At 43.7% G+C, this 20,217-nt stretch overlaps 1 protein-coding gene across 1 annotated transcript in view; it reads left to right on the top strand.

The window, feature by feature from the left end:
• FHIP1A (FHF complex subunit HOOK interacting protein 1A) overlaps window positions 1-20,217 on the top strand; it is a 53,139-nt gene that overhangs the window by 28,506 nt on the left and 4,416 nt on the right. The window contains exons 4-7 of the mRNA XM_064296154.1: window positions 495-513; window positions 1,862-3,007; window positions 16,423-16,601; window positions 16,955-17,093. Coding sequence (XP_064152224.1) covers window positions 495-513; window positions 1,862-3,007; window positions 16,423-16,601; window positions 16,955-17,093 — 1,483 coding nt within the window. The remainder of the gene's footprint in view (window positions 1-494; window positions 514-1,861; window positions 3,008-16,422; window positions 16,602-16,954; window positions 17,094-20,217) is intronic.

Here is a 20,217-nt window from a genome sequence, read left to right on the forward strand (position 1 = left end):
ATAATGTCATTTTTGCGCAGTGGTTAAGAGACAACTAGGATTCTGAATCACGGCTCTGCCACTTTCTTGAGCAAATTACTTAACCTTTTTAAACCTGTTCCCACGTCTGTAAAATAGTACCTACCTCAAAGTGCTGTTCGAAGGATAAGTGAGTTAAGACATGTGAGCTCTTAGAAGACTCCCTGGCAAGTAGTGTTTTTTTGTTTTTTTTTTTTTATGTCTTCTGGTATTATTTGGTATGAGTCTTGATATCATATGATGTCTTAAAAAGCTGATAAAAGATAACCTTTTAGCAGTAGAGCTGTGAAAATGAGTTGTATGCACTCTAACGACCTAAAAATGTGTATACTCTTAAAGGCTTAAATCTGAGCCCGTCTGGTCGAGATTTAGAGGCATGCAAAGATGAGGCACTGGAAATAAGACCAGGGGTTGATGTGAGACAGTCTGTGTCTGAGTGGTAGTTCTGTCACTGAGTGGGTGGTCTTTTGCCCCAGAGTGTCTATTTCTATATCTGTAAGTGAGGAAATTAAATATCTACCATGTACCATTGCTATTAGAGTTAAATTAGATAGCATTGACAAAGCACCTGCCACATAGTAGGTATTTAAGAGATGGTGTTTAAGAAAGAGGCCTGGTGGTGCAGTGTTTAAGTGTTTGACTGCTAACCAGTGAAGGTTAGCAGTTTGAACCCATTGGCAGTGGGAGGGAAAGACCTGGCGATCTGCTCCAGTAAAGATCGCAGCCATGGAAACCCTATGGGACAGGTCTACTCTGTCCTACAGGGTAACTGTGTGCTGGAATCCACCTGATGGTGGTGGGTTTGTGATCTGCTTCTGAAAGGTCACAGCCTTGAAAACCCTGTGGAGGACAGTTCTGCTCTGACACACACTGGGTCACCGTGAGTCTGGGTCAACTCAATGGCAGCTAATAACACCACCAACAGAGTATGTATATTCCTTGTCTGACTTCTTTCTTTTAGGGAAAATATAAACTTAAATGCAGGTGTTTTCATAGTTATTTCCGTGATGAGGTTGTCAGAGGTAACTGGTAACACAGGAAACATTTTTAGGTTGGAAGGACTGTTTTGGTACTGAATATGACTTTACTGTAAGAGACTGTTTTATACTTATCAACATCCCAGTAGTCCCCAGGTAGGCAGAATGAGTTCATTGCCTTTATGAAAAACCCAGGGTTTTTCTAGAGAAAACTCGGCTCCCAACAGAGCATCCCAAATTCATAGATTACGGGCCTTCTATCTTAGAGTCAAATTAAAGCACTTTTAAATCATTACCTATGCCGTGGCAGGTACTGTGTTAGGTATAGTACCTGATTTAATGCTCTTAACAGCCTGAGAGGTTGTCATTATTAGCTCTTATTTCTCTACTGACTGTGTTGGCTACAGCCGGTATCTGACGGCCATATTGTTTTTCTTTGTCTTTCATTATCACTAGTTGCCATTGCCAACTTCTGGCGACCCTGTGTGTGTCAGAGTAGAACTGGGCTCCCTAGGATTTCCAGTGGCTGGTTTTTCAGAAGTAGATTGCTAGGTCTTTCTTCCAAGGCACCTCTGGGTGGACTTTAACTGTCAACTTTTCAGTTAGCAATTGAGCACATTAACCATTTGTACCACTCGGGGACTCCTATCTTCCATTAGAGTTTCTGTTTCTGTCTTTGCTTTTTAAAATCTAACCATTTTTATTTCAGAAATCATTTAATCAGACATTGTTGGAAGCAATCTAGCTGGTGAAACCAAGTCTTAGAAGCTGAGTGAGCCACATCCCATCCATTCCATTTGTACCCATACCTTGCTTTAAGTGTCAGGAAGGAGCTCACTCTGACTCATTCCTGCTTTCTCCTGCAGGGCCCGTGAGTCAGCCGCTCCCCGAGGTGTTCTCTCCGTCGGCCTGCATTGTGGAGTATGGGAAAGCCCTGGACATCAGCTACCTGCAGTACCTCTGGGAGGCCCACACCAACATCCTCCGCTGCATGAGGGACTGCCGCGTCTGGTCCGCCCTCTACGACGGAGAGTCCCCCGACCACGAGACTATTCTGCAGAGCCTATCCGAGGAAGGCAGTAGGAACTCAGCCTGCCGTGCGTTGAGGCTCCAGCATCCATTCTCCAGTAAGATGGGGTCTCAATTGGCTTCCAGAAAGGAGAAAAGCCAGACAGAGCTGGAGTGGGATGACAGCTACGACACCGGGATCTCCTCGGGGGCTGAAGTGACCTCCCCTGGGCCTTATGAGGCTATGGAGAATTCAAGCCCCCCGGCACCCATCGATCCCCCCAAACACATCCAAGAGATGAAGAAGAATGCCATCCTGCTCTTCAAAGGGTCCTACATCGAAGAGTCAGACTTCCAGGATGATGTTATGGTGTACAGGTTGTGTGCTGAGAAGGACTGTGATGACACCAGAAATTCACAGGAGGAGACTGGAGGGGCACCAGCGGAAGCCCAGACTGAGGATCAGAGTGCGCGCATGAACAACGGCCCCCTTCCCAGCCCCCAGCCAGAAACCGGTTCAGGGGAGGAACATAATAGTGATAACATGGACTTGTTTCAAACTGTGTCCATGGAAACAACACAAGAGAATGAGCCTGAAGTAGTGGCCCCAGAGTCAAACTCGGAGTTAACGCCCCCTGTCTCTGAGACAGAGCACAGTTCAAGTCTGACTGTTGCTAACCCAGAGAGTGAAGATTTCATTGCTCAGTGTGACCAGATCATTAAAGAACTGGATTCTGGTGCAGAGGGCTTGAGAGAACAGAATTTCCCCACCCCTGAACCTTTGCTTCTCAAAAAGGAGGAAGAGAGGAAGGAAGAAGAGAGCAAAAAAGAAAAGGAAGAGGAAGAGGAGCTGGGGAAGAAGCCATTGGATGAGGACGAGGAGGACTTTGACTCTTTCATGGCAGAAACTCCTGCTGTTGAGACCGTTCCTTCCCCGTTTGGGGCAAGAGATGAGACTGCCTTTGCCAGTCACCAAGTGAGGACTCAGAGCACCCCGTTCACAGGTGACCATCCTAAACTGCTTTGTGATTTCTACTTTTGAAAGGGTTTGTACCTATTGGGCCAGGAAGGTGAGGTAGGTGGATGTAAGGAACGTGATCAGCTTACCTAAGGAAAAAATATTTTTGTTAAGAGCAAAGAGAAATGGTTTAATTTTGTCATTCTTGCAGTGATTGTCTTGTTTGTTCAGCAAATTAGAAGCTAAATTTTACTGTTTAGTAACTTCCCTTGGTCTGTCTGTGATTAATACTACTGATTAAGCCGTAGAAATCCAGTCTCATTATTTACTAGTCTCATTTCCTTTAGCCTAATTTATTTTTCTCCCTAGCACCTACTTTTAATGTGTATTTTTTAAAAAATTAATGTCTTTCTCCCCCACTAGAATGAGGACGGAGATGTTGGTTTATTCTCTGTTCTATCCCAGCCCCTGAGTGGCGAACAGAGCACATAGTAGGTGCTCAGTAAATACTCATTGAATGAATGTAGCTGTGTGCCTACACCCGCAGCCCACTGGGGGAAGCTGTACCTTTGCCTGAGAGCTCATTTCAGATCATCACAAAATCTTTATTCAAAAATAAATGGAGTGGACCCACATAAACTCATAACCCTACTAAAGCATGGGCACATTCCAGTGATACACCCCCAGTGAGAGGTGGACATCCTGTAAGAGGCAAAGGGACAGGACAGGACATCAGATAAGTGGGCTGGGGGAGGAATTTATGATAGAAAACGTCATTAGTATTAACCAATAACATCCGAACCTGTGAATCTTGGTGCGGAGGGCTCATTACGATCAGGGAAGGTGGGGGTGGGACCCTGAATGGTGTTCGGGTAACAGGGAGAGGTCCTGGAAGAATCTAGTGACAGACAGAGGGAGAGACAGTGGCCTTGGAGTCAGGCCTGTGGTGAGTCCTGGCTCCAGTGCTCATTAGCCGTGGGGTTTGGGCTCTCTGATCCTCTGGGTGCTCCTGTGAGGGCTGAATGAGCGACTGTGGAGGTCATTCTGATTGTTTTTATGGGCAGTATGGGAGGTTTTTTTTTTATGGGAGGGGACCGTGCTCCCACTGCCTTGGATCACCCAGAGTAGATTAGCTCAGATTACCTTCCAGTCTAGCCAGGCAGGCCTAATGTGATTTCAAGGAGCTCTTTCACCCTCCGGCACCAATATTTATTCATCTATTTACTGATGTCTGAAAATTTATTTAAAAAGGGAGAAAGCTTTTAATTCCACAATTAAAGGGCTTGAGGTTCACCAGTTGAGATGATGTTTCAGTGTGAAGCAGTTTTAATTAACATTCCAATCGGTCAGTCAATCGTAAGAAAGGAGGATTAGGTAATCCTGCCCTTCCCTGTAGATAGAAAAAAGGGATAAGGGACGGGGAGAAGGACCTGCTGCCTGGAAGAGGAGGCAGTGCTGAGTCACAGCAGGAGTGACCTGGCACCACCACCAGTTCTCCTGGAGCTGATTGCGGCTCAAGGGGAACACTTGTGTGTCAGAGGAGAGCTGCACTCCGTAGGATTTTCAGTGGATGATTTTTCAGAAATAGTTTGCCAGGCCTTTCTTCTCAGGAGCCTCTGGGTGGACTTGAACCTCCAGCCTTTCAGTTAGCAGCCAAGTGTGTTAACCATTTGCACCACCCAGGGACTCCAGGAATAACCTAGTAATTTTGGCTAAGGCCTGCCTGGTTTACTCTTACCCAGCAGGAAGTGCCAGGCTTTGTCCTCTGTGTTTTAGCAGGACAGTGGGGTGACCCCTGGCTAAGGAAGACTGTTCTTTAGAATGCCAGCTTCCTGATAAAGGAGCTTCATCCCTGGGAAATATGTAAACTGAGAAAACAAAGCATAGCTTAGGGCAAAAAAAAAAAAAAAAGGCTAACACAGCAGCTTATTAAATAACAGTATTTTGCATGTGATACATCTGAGAACTGACAAAACAATGTGATTCTTTGATACATATACATAATTTTTCCTAAAATCTTACCTTTTCCTCCTTTGAAACATGTACACAGCTTCAGGTAACATCTTTTCTCTTTCACTGTATATGACCTTTGTAGTTTCTGCATTTCTTTCCGTGTTATGTGGCAGTAGGCTTAACTTCCTTCACTTTAGGGAATCCTCATTACCAGTTGGATGAATTTGCTTCCCAGCAAAATCGAAGTATTTGATTTATCTATTTTTTTTAATTTATTCATGTATTCAACAATCTATTATTAATAACCTAGTATTTGGCAGGTGCTATTGGGGCCCTGGTGGCATAGTGGTTAAAAGCTCAGGCTGCTAACCAAAAGTTCTGCAGTTTGAATCCACCAGCTGCTCCTTGGAAACCCTATGGGTAGTCCTACTCTGCCCGGTAGGGTTGTATGAGTCAGAATCGACTGGATGGCAACAGGTGTGGTTTTTGTTTTATACTAGGTACTAAGGGAGCCCTGGTGGCACAGTGGTTAAGTGCCGAGCTGCTAACCAAAAGGTTGGCGGTTTGAACCCACCAACCACTCTGCGGGAGAAAGAGGTGGCAGTCTGCTTCTGTAAAGATTACAGTCTTGGAAACCCAGTTCTACTCTGTCCTGTAGGGTTGCTGTAAGTCCTATAGGGTTTGGTTTGGTTTCACACTAGGTACTAAGGACACAAAAATGAAGGAGTTCCCACACTTTCAGAGGAGACATCAGCAAGGAGCTGGACTGTCTTAAGAAGAGCTGTTGTAGGCCCGGTCCTGAGGGAGCCCAGTGTGGGGTTGGGAAAGCTTCACAGTGCTGGGGCGTGAACACCGGTTGCTCTGTGCTGTGTACTAGTCTTCCGTTGTTATCTGATGTTATTGATTTTCTGACCAGAGGACTCCCTTTAGTATTTCTTGTAATTTTGGTTTGGTTTTTATAAATTCTCTAAGCTTCTGTTGATCTGGAAATGCCCTAATTTCACCATCATGTTTGAGGGGCAGTTTTACTGGATACATGATTCTTGGCTGGCAATTTTTTTCCTTCAAGGCTTTATATATGTCATCTCATTGCCATACTTGCCTGCATGGTTTCTGCTGAGTAGTCTGAGCTTAGTCTTATTGACTCCCCTTTTGTAGATAACTTTCATTTGTCCCTATCCACTCTTAAAATACTGTCTTTATCTTTGGTTTTGGCAAGTTTGATTATAGTATGTCTTGGTGACTTTCTTTTGGCATCTACCTTGTGTGGGGTTCGATGAGCATCTTGGATAGATATCTTCTCATCTTTCACGATATCAGGGAAGTTTTCTGCCCACAAATCTTTAACAATTCTCTCTGTATTTTCTGTTCCATGCCTCCCCCCCACCCCCCGATCTGGTACTGCAGTCACTCATAGGTTGTCCCTGTTGATAGAGTCCCACATAATTCTTAGGGTTTCTTCATTTTTTTTAATTCTTTTGTCCAATTTTTCCTCAAATAAGCTGGTGTCAAGTGCTTTATCTTCGATCTCACTAATTCTGACTTCCATTACCCCAATTCTGCTCCTCTGACTTTCTATTGAGTTGCCTAATTCTGAAATTTTATTGTTAATCTTCTGGATTTCTGTTTGCAGTCTCTCTGTGGGATCTTGCAGCCTGTTAAATTTGTCATTATGCTCTTCTGTAATCTTCTTAAGTTCCTATGTTGCTTTGTCTGAGTGCTCCTTGGCTTGTTCTGCGTTTTGCGTGATCTCCTTCCTGATCTCTTGAAGATTTCCGTATATTAACCTTTTGTATTCTACCTCCAGTAATTCTGGGAAGTTCTCTTTCTCTGGAAGATTTGATTCTTTGTTTTGGTCTGCTTCTTTAGGTGATTTGATATTGACTGTTGTCTCCAAGCCATCAATAAGTGATCATATTTATTTATTTTGTTTGCTTACAGTGTCCTAGCTTCTTATTTTGTTTTGTTTTGTTTTGATATGCCCATATAGGCTGCTCGAGTGAGCTGGTTTGATTATTGGCACCTTTGAAGCTCTAACGTCCTGTCACCAGGTGGTTAGATTTGTTACCAGTTATAAGAGCCCAGGAGTCCATTTACTTTTCTTGTATGGATTCAGCTCAGGTATCCAGATAGTTGGTCACCAAGTGTGTGGTACAGGCTCTTACCTACAGTCATAGACGGACAGGGGCGACTGGAGTAGGCACAGGTATCTGGCTGCAGTAGGGGTCATGTGCTGAGCAAGGCAGGGGGCTGACAGCTGCCCCTGAGTGTCTGGGAGGAAAGAGTGTCCTGTTGCCTAGAGCGCATCAGTAGGTGCATTTTGCAGCCATAATATGGGCTCCCAATGCTGTTGGCTGTAAGGACTGGGAAGCACCACTTATCCTTAGACCCCTGTAGAGGGTGGCTAGATGATATGGGTGGAACCATCAGTCCTCAGGCCCCTAATATGGGTAGGTGAGGACCCTGCTTAATGGGCAGAGCGGTGTCAAATGTCACGAACCTGCCACTCCACCACATAACTGATACAGTGAAGTTAGGCTTTAGGTATATACACTGTTGTAATGTGCTAATGAGGGCCTATGCTGTTGAAATGGGCCCACACAGGCCTATGCAGGGGTGAAAGGCATTCGAAGTCCTTGAACCCCTTATGCCTGTTCCTAGGCAAAGGAGCTATACCTACCCTGAGTTCCCAGCTTAGGGGAGCTGGCAGATTATTTTTTTCCTGTTTGTTAAATTGTTCCTTCTCCCAGGCGGGGACAATGGCTCAGGGCGCGTGATGGGCCTTACTTCCAGCCCAGGGGAAGCGGCAGTCGGCAATTACTGAAGCTGGCATGGACCCGATGGCAGAGAGGGAGGGAGCAGGGAGAGGTTCTTCCCAAACAGGGTGTTTTTGATCCGTGTGGTAGGTTAGACACATGTACTTATCTTTTGCCGATCGAGCGCCGCTTTTCGCTGATTCTGGAGACATGAATAGACTGTCCGTCACTTAGTCTCTCCCAATGTGGAAAACGTGTCCTGAACAGCACTGTTTGCCTCACTGCTGGCGCCAGCCGATCCTGGCCTGCAGGGTGCGAGTTCCCACTGGGTTATATCTGGCAACTCTCGCTACTTCTGAGCCGTCTCTCCCTGCCCTTGCCTATCAGTCTGATTCCTCAACTTTACCTTTGATGTTCAGGGCTCTTGGATTGTCATACGTAATCGATTCACTTGTTTTTTGGGGTCTTTGTTATAAGAGGGACCACCAAAAGCATCTGACTGTTCTGCCATCTTGGTCCCCTACAAGTAACTTTTTTTTTTTTTTTTAATTTCTATTGTGCTTTAAGTGAAAGTTTACAAATCAAGTCAGTCTCTCATATAAAAATTTATATACACCTTGCTATATACTCCTAATTGCTCTCTCCCTAATGAGACAGCCCGCTCCTTCCCTCCACTCTCTCTTTTCTTGTCCCTTCTACCCGCTTCTGACCCCGTGCCCTCTCATCTCCCGTCCAGATAGGAGATGCTGACATAGTCTCAAGTGTCTATTTAATCCAAGAAGCTCATCCTTCACAAGCATCTTTTTCTATTTCAACATCCAGTCCAATCCCTGTCTGAAGAGGGCTTTGGGAATGGTTCCTGTCTTGGGCCAGCAGAAGGTCTGGGGACCATGGCCACTGGGGTTATTCTAGTCTCAGTCAGACCATTAAGTCTGGTCTTTTTACGAGAATTTGGGGTCTGCATCCCACTGCTCTCTTGCTGCCTCAGGGGTTCTCTGTTGTGTTCCCTGTCAGGGCAGTCATTGGTTGTAGCCGGACACCATCTAGTTCTTCTGGTCTCAAGCTGATGTAGTCTCTGGTTTTTGTGGCCCTTTCTGTCTCTTGGGCTCGTAATTACCTTGTGTCCTTGGTGTTCTTCATTTTCCTTTGGTCCAGGTGGGCTGAGACCGATTGATGCCTCTTAGATGGCTCCTTGCTAGCATTTAAGACCCCAGACGCCACTCTCCAAGTGGGATGCAGAATGTTTTGTTAATAGATTTTATTAGGCCAATTGACTTAGATATCCCCTGAAACCATGGTCCCCAAACCCCTGCCCCTGCTATGCTGGCCTTCGAAGCATTCGGTTTATTCGGGAAACTCCTTTGCTTTTGGTTTTGTCCAGTTGTGCTGACCTCGCCTGTGTTGTGTGTTGTCTTTTCCTTAACCTAAAGTAGTTCTTATCTACTATTTAATTAGTGAATACCCCCTCCCTCCCTCCCTCCTCTCGTAACCATCAAAGAACATTTTCTTACCTGTTTAAACTATTTCTCAAGATCTTATAATAGTGGTCTTATACAATATTTGTCCTTTTGCAATTGACTAATTCCACTCAACATAATGCCTTCCAGATTCCTCCATGTTATGAAATGTTTCACAGATTCATCACTGTTCTTTATTGATGCGTAGTGTTCCATTGTGTGAATATACCATAATTTATTTATCCATTCATCCATTGATGGGCACCTTGGTTGCTTCCATCTTTTTGCTATTATAAACAGTGCTGCAGTGAACATGGGTGTGCACATATCTGTTCATGTAAAGGCTCTTATTTCTCTAGTATATATTCCAAGGTGTGGGATTGCTAGATTGTATGGTAGTTCTATTTCTAGCTTTTTAAGGAAGAGCCAAATCAATTTCCCAAGTGGTTGTACCATTTTACATTCCCAACAGTAGTATATAAGTGTTGCAGTCTCTCCACAACCTCTCCAACATTTATTATTTTGTGTTTTTTGGATTAATGCCAGCTTTGTTGGAGTGAAACAGAATCTCATTGTAATTTTGATTTGCATTTCTCTAATGGCTAATGATCGTGAACATTTCCTCATGTATCTGTTAGCTACCTGAATGTCTTCTTTAGTGAAGTGTCTGTTCATATTCTTTGCCCGTTTTTTAATTGGATTATTTGTCTTTTAGTAGTTGAGTTTTTGCAGTATCGTGTAGATTTTAGAGATCAGGTGCTGCTTGGAAATGTCATAGCTAAAAACTTTTTCCCAGCCTGTAGGTGGTCTTTTTACTCTTGGTGAGGGCTTTGGATGAGCATAGGTGTTTGATTTTTAGGAGCTTCCAGGTATACTTTTACTTCTGCATTGTAAGTAATGTTTTGTATATTGTTTATGCCATGTATTAGGGCTCCTAAGGTTGTCCCTATTTTTTCTTCCATGATCTTTATGGTTTTAGATTTTATATTTAGGTCTTTGATCCGTTTTGAGTTCATTTCTGTGCATGGTGTGAGGTATGGGTCTTATTTCATTATTTTGCAGATGGATATCCAGTTAGGCCATCACCATTTGTTAAAAAGACTGTCTTTTCCCCCATTTAACTGATTTGGGGCCTTTGTCATCCACTCCTTATATGTGGATGGATTTATATCTGGATTCTCAGTTCTGTTCCATTGGTCTATGCTGTTGTACCAGTCCCAGGCTGTTTTGACTACTGTGGTGGTATAGTAGGTTCTAAAGTCAGGTAGAGTAAGGCCTCCCACTTTGTTCTTCTTTTTCAATAACGCTTTACTTATCCAGGACCTCTTTCCCTTCCATATGAAGTTGATGATTTGTTTCTCCATCTCGTTAAAGAATGTCGTTGGAATTTAGATAGGAATTGCATTAAATCTATAGATCACTTTTGGTAGAATAGACATTTTTACAATGTTAAGCCTTCCTATCTATCCATGAGCAAGGTGTGTTTTTCCACTCATGTAGGTCTTCTTCGGTTTCTTCCAGAAGTGTTTTGTAGTTTTCTTTGTATAAGTCTTTTACATCTCTGTAAGATTTATTCCTAAGTATTTTATCTTCTTGGGGGCTACTGTACATAGTATTGATTTGGTGATTTCCTCTTCGATGTTCTTTTGTTGGTGTAGAGGAATCCAACTGATTTTCATACATTTATCTTGTATTCTGATGCTCTGCTGAACTCTTCTATTAGTTTCAGTAGTTTTCTTGAGGATTCTTTAGGGTTTTCTGTGTATAAGATCATGTGTTCTGCAAATAGAGATACTTTTACTTCTTCCTTGCCAATCTGGATGCCCTTTATTTCTTTATCTAGCCTAATTGCTCTGGCTAGGACCTCCAGCACAATGTTGAATAAGAGTGGTGATAAAGGGCATCCTTGTCTGGTTCCCGTTCTCAAGGGAAATGCTTTCAGAATCTCTACATTTACAGTGATGTTGGTTGTTGGCTTTGTATAAATGTCCTTTATTATGTTGAGGAATTTTCTTTCTATTCCTAATTTGCTGAGAGTTTTTATCATGAATGGGTGTTGAACTTTGTCAAATGCCTTTTCTGCATCAATTGATAAAATCATGTGATCCTTGTCTTTTGTTTTATTTATATGATAGATTACATTAATTGTTTTTCTAATGGTGAACCATCCCTGCATGCCTGGTATAAATCCCACTTGGTCATGTGGAATTATTTTTTTGATATGTTGGTGAATTCTATTGGCTAGAATTTTGTCGAGGATTTTTGCATCTATGTTCATGAGGGATATAGGTCTGTAATTTTCTTTTTTTTGTGGTGTCTTTACCTGGTTTTTGTATCAGGGATATTACTGGCTTCGTAGAATGAGTTTGATAGTTTTCTGTCCTTTTCTATGCTCTGAAATACCTTTACTAGTAGTGGTGTTAACTCTTCTCTGAAAGTTTGGTAGAACTCTGCAGTGAAGCTGCCCAGGCCAGGGCTTTTCTTTTTGTTGGGAGTGTTTTGATTACCTTTTCAATCTCTTCTTTTGTTATGGGTCTATTTAGTTGTTCTACCTCTGTTTGTGTTAGTTTAGGTACATGGTGTGTTTTTAGGAATTCATCCGTTTCTTCTAGGCTTTGAGTACAATTTTTCGTAGTAATCTGATAGGATTTTTTTTTAATTCAGTTGGGTCTGTTGTGATATCGCCCATCTCATTTCTTATTCAGTTTATTTGCTTCCTCTCCTGTTTTTCTTTTGTCAGTTTGGCCAATGGTTTATCAACTTTGTTAATTTTTTCAAAGAACCAGCTTTTGGTCTTGTTAATTCTTTCAATTGTTTTTCTGTTTTCTATTTAATTCTGCTCTAATTTTTATTATTTGCTTTCTTCTGGTACCTGAGGGTTTCTTTTGTTGCTCTCTATTCAAGTTGTAGTGGTAATTCTTTGATTTTGGCCCTTTCTTCTTTTTGTATGTGTGCATTTATTGATATAGGTTGACCTCTGAGCAGTGGTTTTGCTGTGTCCCAAAGGTTCTGATAATGAAGTGTTTTCATTCTCATTGGATTCTATGAATTTCTTTATTCCCTCCTTAATGCCTTCTATAATCCAGTCTTTTTTGAGCTGGGTATTGTTCTTTTTCCAAGTGTTTGATTTCTTTTCCCTGCTTTTTCTGTTATTGACTTCTACTTTTATGGCCTTATGGTCAGAGGAGATGCTTTGAAATATTTCAGTGTTTTGGATTCTGCTAAGGCTTGCTTTATGACCTAATAAGTGCTCTATTCTAGAGAATGTTCCATGTGCAATAGAAAAGAAAGTATATTTGGCTGCTGTTGGGTAGAGTGTCCTGTATATGTCTATGAGGTCAAGTTGGTTGATTGTGGCATTTAGACCTTCCGTGTCTTTATTGGGCTTCTTTCTGGATGTCCTTCACCAAAAGTGGTTTGTTGAAGTCTCCTACTATTATTGTGGAGCTGTCTATCTCACTTTTCAATGCATTTAGTCCATTTACATTCAGCGTAATTATATACAGGTATGAATTTAGTGCTATGATTTTAATGGTATTTTTTGTGTGTTGTTGACAGTTTCTTTTTCCCACTTAATTTTTTGTGCTAAGTAGTTTATCTTTATATATCATCTTTTCCTCATATTCGTTGTTGTTGATTTTATTTCTGTGGAGTCTCTGTTTTTTTCTTACGTTTTATTTACCCCTATTTTTCTAAATTTAAATCTAACTTTTATTTCTTTATATCGCCTTTTCTTCCTCTCCATATGAAAGATATATGACTATGTTTCTTAGTCCCTCTTTATTGTTTAAATATTGTCTTCTTTTACGTAATAACATCGCTGTTCCCCTGTTTCGTGCTTTTTTTTATCTTGATTTATTTTTGTGATTTCTCTGTCTGGGTTGACATCTGACTGCTCTGTCCAGGGTTCTAGTCTTGGTTTGATATCTGATATTATTGATTTTCTAACCAAAGAACTCCCGTTAGTATCTCTTGTAGCTTTGGTTTGGTTTTTACGAATTTCCTAAACTTCTGTTTATCTGGAAATGTCCTAATTTCACCTTCATATTTGAGAGACAGTTTTTCTGGATATACGATTCTTAGTTGGCAGATTTTTTCCTTCAATTTTTTTATATAAGTCATCCCATTGCTTTTTTGCCTGCATGGTTTCTGCTGAATAGTCCGAGTTTATTCTTACTGACTCTCCTTTGTAGGTGACTTTTCGTTTATCCCTCGCCGCTCTTAAAATTCTCTATCTTTGGTTTTGGCAAGTTTGATTATAACTTGTCTTGGTGACTTTCTTTTAAAATCTGCCTCATGTGGAAGTTCGATGAGCATCTTGAAGAGATATTTTCTCATCTTTTACTATATGAGGGAAGTTTTCTGCCAAGAAATGTTCAACAATTCTGTCTGTATTTTCTGCTATCCCTCCGTGTTCTGCTACTCCAATCACTTGTAGGTTATTTCTCTTGATAGAGTCCCACACGATTCTTAAGATTTCTTCATTTTTTAAAATTCTTTTATCTGATTTTTCTTCAAGTTCACTGATTCTGCCTTCCACTTGCTCAATTCTGCTCCTCTGACTTTCTATTGAGTTGTCTAATTCTATAATTTTATTGTTAATCTTCTGAATTTCTGATTGTTGTCTCTCTATGGATTCTTGCAGCTTATTAAATTTTTCATTATGTTCTTGAATAACCTTGTTAAGTTCTTCAAGTACTTTACCTATGTGTTCCTTGGCTTGTTCTGCGTATTGCCTGATTTCCTTCCCAATGTCCTGAAGGGCTCTGTACATTAATCTTTTTTATTCTGCATCTGGTAATTCCAGGAAGGCAGTTTGATCTAGAAGAATCCCTTGATTCTTTGTTTTGAGAGCTTATTGAGGTGATCATGGTCTGTTTGTTTTTTGTGACTTGATATTGAGTGTTGTCTCCGAGCCATCTGTAAGTTATTGTATTAGTTTATTTTATGCTTGCTTACCATGTCATAGCTTCTTGCTTTGTTTTGTTCTGCTGTGCCCAGATGGGTTGCTTGAGTGAGCTAGCTTGATTGTTTTAGCCTTTGGAGCTCTGACATCCTGTCCCCAGATGGCTAGAGCTGTTATCAGGTATATTGGTCTAGGAGTCTATTCACTTTTCTTGTGTAAATTCAGCTCAGGTGTCCAGGTAGCTGATCATCAAGTGTGTGGTACAGGCTCTGTCCTACAGCCTTAGAGGGGCAGAGTGATTGGTGTAGGTACCAGTATCTGGTTGCAGCAGGGGGTCACACTCTGAATAAGGCAGGGGGCTGAGAATCGTCCCCTAGGTGTCTCTGAGGAAAGCATGCCCCTCTTCCCTAGTACAGGTGGGTGAGTTCTGCAGATGGACTATGGGCACCCAATGTTCTTGGTTGTGAGGTCTGGGAGGTACTAGTTATCCTTGGATCTCTGTCGTGGGTGCCTGGGTGACCTGAGTGGAGCCACTAGTCCTGATGTGGGTAGGTGAGGACCCTGTTTAATAGGCAAAGTGGTGTCAAACATCAAACACCCACCTCTTCACCATATAGCTGAAACTGGTGTAGTCTGTCAACAGGGGCCTATTCTCCTGAAATAGGCCCACACAGGTCCATGAAGGGGGGAAACGTACTCAGAGTCCACGGACCATTTATGCCTGGAAAGGAGCTGCTTCTGTCCTGAGTTCCCCGGTTAGTAGAGCTGGCAAATTATCTTTTACCCTAATTGCGAATTTATTCTTTCTCCAAGGCCAGGAGGATGGCTCTAGGTGCTCGACAGGGCCTATCTCTGGCCCAGGGAAATCAACAGCCACTGAAGCCGGCTTGGTGGGGGGGGAGGTGGGGGGAGGAGTTGCAGTAAAATATATGCAAGTACTGAGCTTTTGCCGAGAGCGCCGTTCTTCTCTGGTTCCGGAGGTGTGAGTAGTGTGTGTGGCTGTCTCTTCTCTCTGAGGAAACTGTGGCCGAAAGACAGTAGCAGCCTGCCGCAGCCGCTCCCGGGAATGGTGCCTGAGGGCCCCCGGCAATTCAGCTCCAGCGACTCCTCTCTGCTTCTGAATTATCAGTTCTTCCCCCTGCTGCTCAGTTCGTTTTCTAACTTTGCCTTCGATGTTCAGGGCTCCTAAAAAACTTCTCCTAAATATACTCGTTTCACTTATTTTTTCAAGTCTTTGTTGTAAGAGGGCTCACCTGTCTATTCTGCCATCTTGACCCTCTCATAAGTAACTTTTTTAATGCGAGATTTTTTTCTTGATTTTCCTCGCCTTCAGTGAACTCAAACATAAAGCATATTAATTTTCTAGCAACCCACATTAGTAGAATCTTCTTTTTGCCTAATTTTTTTAAGGAACTGCTTTTGTAGTCAGGTGGATTTTGTTTTTTAACGAACCTATAAGATGCCAAACTATAACTCCCAAAATTGAGTCCCTTCATTCTAATCTTAAATTTAAAGCGTGGTTACTGAGTTGTCCAGGGCTTCCAGAGTTACAGCCCAGGCCTTCACTCACACTTTCTTTTCTCATCATTCTCCCACATGGTCACACCTGACACACAAAATCTTCACAGGGTTCTTGTTTGGGACAGTTACTATTCACAATGTAGCTGATTGGTAAACTTGGTTTATATGTGTTTGGTATTGTTTAATAACATAGAGATTTTTGTGTTACCAAACTTCTGACAATGTGTAATGTTAGTACAAGGAGCCCTGGTTTCTCAGTGGTTAGCGCTCAGCTGCTAACCAAAAGGTTGGCAGTTCAAATCTACCACCTGCTCTGCAGGAGAAACATGTGGCAGTCTGCTTCCCTAAAGATTACAGCTTTAGAGCCCCTTTGGGGCAGTTCTACTCTGTCCTGTAGGGTCACTGTGAGTTGGAATCGACTCAACAGCAGTGGGCTTTTTTTGCTTAATGTTTATATGAAGCCCTACAGCACACAGCATCATGAGATGACACATGTCACGTTTTTGAGCACTGGCAGCCCCAAGAAATGCAGAAACAGTGTGGGGAAGTATATTTTAATTCTTTAACATTATTCATGGTCTGATTGTTTTCAAGTCTGATAATTTTCAGAGTATTAAAACTATTCACAGAATCAAAATAATAGCTCCCATTCAATCCTTCTGCTTTTTGTGTATGTGCGTGTGTGTGGTGAGGGGGTGGTTTGTTTTTGTTTTGAGGCAGGACAAGACCTGGCTGTATTTGAGTGTCTAGGTTTGTACATCGTGGCCTGCAGTGGTTTGGAGCCTGTGGCTCCGGTGGCTCCTTGGTTGTTGAGGAAAGATGTCCCTGTGTGCCTAGCAAGCCCTGAAGCCTTGTGTTCCTTCTGCAGGCCCATTCATCAGCGTGGTCCTGTCAAAGCTGGAGAACATGCTGGAGAATTCTTTGCACGTTAATTTGCTGCTTATTGGGATCATCACTCAGTTAGCCAGCTACCCCCAGCCACTCCTTCGCTCTTTTCTGCTCAACACCAACATGGTCTTCCAGCCAAGTGTACGCTCTCTCTATCAGGTATGTTAGCTGGGCCCATATCCAACCTGTTGACTTCATGGGTGCTAATTCGCTGGGCTCCTTTTTTCCTTCCACTTGTGTTTTTTAAAAAAAATCCCTCTGTTCTAATTTATTTCCTTTCCTTCCTTGTCCTATTAAGCTGGTTGTGTAGATTATTCTAGACAAACTGCAAAGCTTCATTTATTTTGATGTTTCGAGGGTGCCCTACCAAGAACACCCAGGCAGTTAAAGATGAGCAAATGCCTAATGTCGTAATAGTTCCCGCAGTGAGGGCCACACCTGAAAGATATATTGATAACTGGGGATGAGATTCTGTTGTGAAGCATTAACATCATAAATGTTGGTTTTGACAGGTCCTTGCATCTGTGAAAAACAAAATCGAACAGTTTGCTTCCATGGAGAGAGATTTCCCAGGACTCCTCTTACAAGCCCAGCAATACCTGCTTTTCCGAGTGGACATGTCCGATACGGCTCCTGAGTCACTAACCAAAGGTAACCGAGGTTTTCCCACGGTGTCTGTCCTTAAACGGCTCTCCTCTATTGCTCCAGCTTCCTGGTTTGGGTATCTTATTTGGGTTCACAAATGCTGCAGTGGTTCCTGGGCTCTGGAAGCAGCTAAAAATATTTTCATTTTTACCCAACAGGAAGGGGTCTGCTCTTAGTGTTCTTAAATCTAAGGAAAGGTCTGAAGAACCTGCCCCCACCTGGCCACACCTGATTTATTCCTACTCTGAAGGACCTAGAGGGCTTTATTTTCCTTAGAGTGGTTTAAGGAAGGGGCTGATATGTGGGTTACTGTCAGGCTAGAAGTAAATAACTCAGCTAGAAAGAGGCATTTTGTGTACACCCAAGACATCTTTTTGGCCAGCCTGATCCTCAGGAGGACATCTGTTTTCTTTATGTTTTCAGAGCTTCTCAGGCCAAAAATAGATGTGCTTTAGGGCTCTAGGACATAAAAACTGCTTGGTTGGACTCGAGAAAGTGACGTTTATGCTCAGCCTAAAATTCCTGAGAGAACCTTCATTCTGCCGTAGAGGAGGTGGTGAGATAGGGCTGTGGTCGAGCTGGTGGGGGGGGGTTGGGGGTCGGTGCTGAGGGAAGAGCTGGGGGTGGGCCTGCCAGCCGGCCAGGCCTGAAACCCACGGCTCTGCCTCAATGAGACCCAGGTTGGATGAATTTGTTGACCAAGCAGTTGTCTTCTGAGCTGTGACTTAGGACTTGGTGAGCACAAACTACAAAGTGCCCCATATTGCCCTGGCTTTCGCTTACTCCACACGGACAAGTCAGGCTTCTTGTGGCAGGCAAGCAATGGAGAGACTGGGGTTCTCCGTCCTGGGCTCCAGGCACATGCTCAGAAACAAGGCTGGGAGTGGGCTACAGGCATGTGACTTGGGGCAATTTTCTAAACCTTTCAAAGAAGCTGAAAAGAACCAAGAACTTGGGAGGCTTGACCCTGCCTCTGTGTAGCTGTGTGGTCTTGGTCACATTGCCAGAGAGTCAGGCCCTTTGACTCTTAACTAAAGGCTTGGTTCTCCATCTCTCCAGAACTCTGGGTTTGATGCGCTCTTAGGGTACCAGAGTCAGATTTTGAAAGAAAGGTGGGCTTTGTGCCACCGGTAAAATAAGAGCGTCAAGCTTCAGCAGGCAAGGCCATTCCTGGGGAGAAAGAAGCCCCCACTTCTTGATGGGAAGGTGGGCTGCACCTGGCCTCTACTAACCACATTGACAGTCAGCCTGTTAGTTGCATTCCTCCTGAACAGGGAGCACGGTGCTATAACCCACCTGGGAGACAAGGTTCACCAGTTAGCTTTTGTGTATAACACACCATACAAAACCTCAGCAGCTTAAAACAAAGCCATTTATGATTGCTGCTGTGTCTATATGGTTAGCTGAGTGGTTCTGCTGATCTGGGCCAGGCCCGGCTGATCTTGGCCGGACTCCCTCGTGTGTCTGCCATCAGCGGGTGGCTGGAGGTCTAGGATGCCCTCACTCACGTCTCTGGCCGTTGGCTGGGGTGATGGAGCTAACGGGTATATGTGCTTCTCATCACGCGGTTGTTAGCTCGGGCTCATCAGTGTCACAGCTGTAGGGTTCCAGAGCGAGAGCAGAAGCATATAAAATCTTCTGAGGCTCAGGCTTGGGGCCCACACAAGGTCAGCTCTGCTGTGTCTATTGGCCAAAGCAAGTCACAGGGCCAGCCCAGATTCAAGAAGGGAGGACAAGCCCTGCCTCTTGGTGGGAAGAGCTGCAAGGAAGTATGCTGTTTTTGCAATCTACTGTACAGAAGATGGATTGACACAGTGGCTGCAACAGTGAGCTCAAACAGCAACAATTGTGAGGATGGTGCAGGACTGGACAGTGTTTCATCACTATAGGGTCACTGTGAGTCAGAGTCGATTCGTTGGCACCTAACAACAACATATAGAAGCAGAACTTACATTGTACTGTAGGCTTGGTCTTCGTTGTATCTTATAGTTTGTGAAGTGCTTTCCCAGGCAGTCAGTTTTCAAACAACACTGTGAAATGGGTACAGTTTGCTTCATTTTCAGATGAGGAAGATGGAGCTGGAGGCCCAGGGTAGTGAGGCAGGATCCTGAAGCTTAAGTGGGCAAGACGGCCCTGCCTGATTCATGGTGATGAGCGCGCACACAAATGCAGGCCGACCTCCTGGGCTTCCTTGACGACACTGTGCCCTGGGCCTTAGCCGACACGCTCAGGGAGAGGGAGGGGTGGGCTTGCTCACAATTCATGCTTTGCCCTGGCTTCAGACCGACAGCTACGGTTGCCAGAGATGTGCCCAGGGGAACGTTTTCCCAACTCATACGGTTGTCAGAGTAGTCAACTGCAGTCGGTGGCTTTAGGGTCTGTGACATTTGGGGGACTTTGACTTGTAGGAAGCTTCTCTTGGGATAGAAGACTTTTCTTTTAATTGAGTTCCTCACATTAAGTTTCTAGCTTCTTTCGGGTTAGCAAAGTGACACCTTCCCTCCAACTTTAAAAACCTTCTCAATTACAGAGTGAGAAAGGTTCCTGTCCCCTCGTACAAACCTGACTTCTGATGCATTAAGGATGATGTGACGGCTGTGAGTGAGTCGAGTCTGGGAGCCCTGTCCTCACTGGGACACAGAGCAGTTTTACCATTAAGAAGTGTGCTAATGGGCCAGCCACTTGGGTTTCCACTGTCTGTGTGCTGTGCCCTTTGCCTAGTACTGCTGGCAAGATGACGAGCGTGTGATGTATTTCTCCCCTGACTTCTGCAGTTTTCCCGGTATTAGCCTTGAAAACCCTCTGCTGCAGATTTTTAGACTCAGGGCAACATTTCAGAAAACCACTCCTGATGCTGACATTTATTTATATTTCCTGTCCTCCCTACCTTTTCCTCTGGTGTTGTGTGTGCCTGTTGAGTCCTTTATGTGGGTGTACCCCAGGCACCTGCAGCCCGAGCTGCCCCACCACGCAGCCCCCACAGTCCCCTTGCCTTCTGGCAGCCCTGGTAAAAATGAGCCTTCTCACTAAGGCTTCAAGCAGAAGTGGGTGTCATTGTGACGGCCACCCTGGAGCAGGTGAATTCTGTGCAGCTGTCACATTGTCTGTCTTGAGACTGTTGATCTCTGAG

The sequence above is a fragment of the Loxodonta africana genome, chromosome 13 (genome assembly GCF_030014295.1).
Source record: "Loxodonta africana isolate mLoxAfr1 chromosome 13, mLoxAfr1.hap2, whole genome shotgun sequence".
NCBI classification, from domain to species: Eukaryota; Metazoa; Chordata; class Mammalia; order Proboscidea; family Elephantidae; genus Loxodonta; species Loxodonta africana.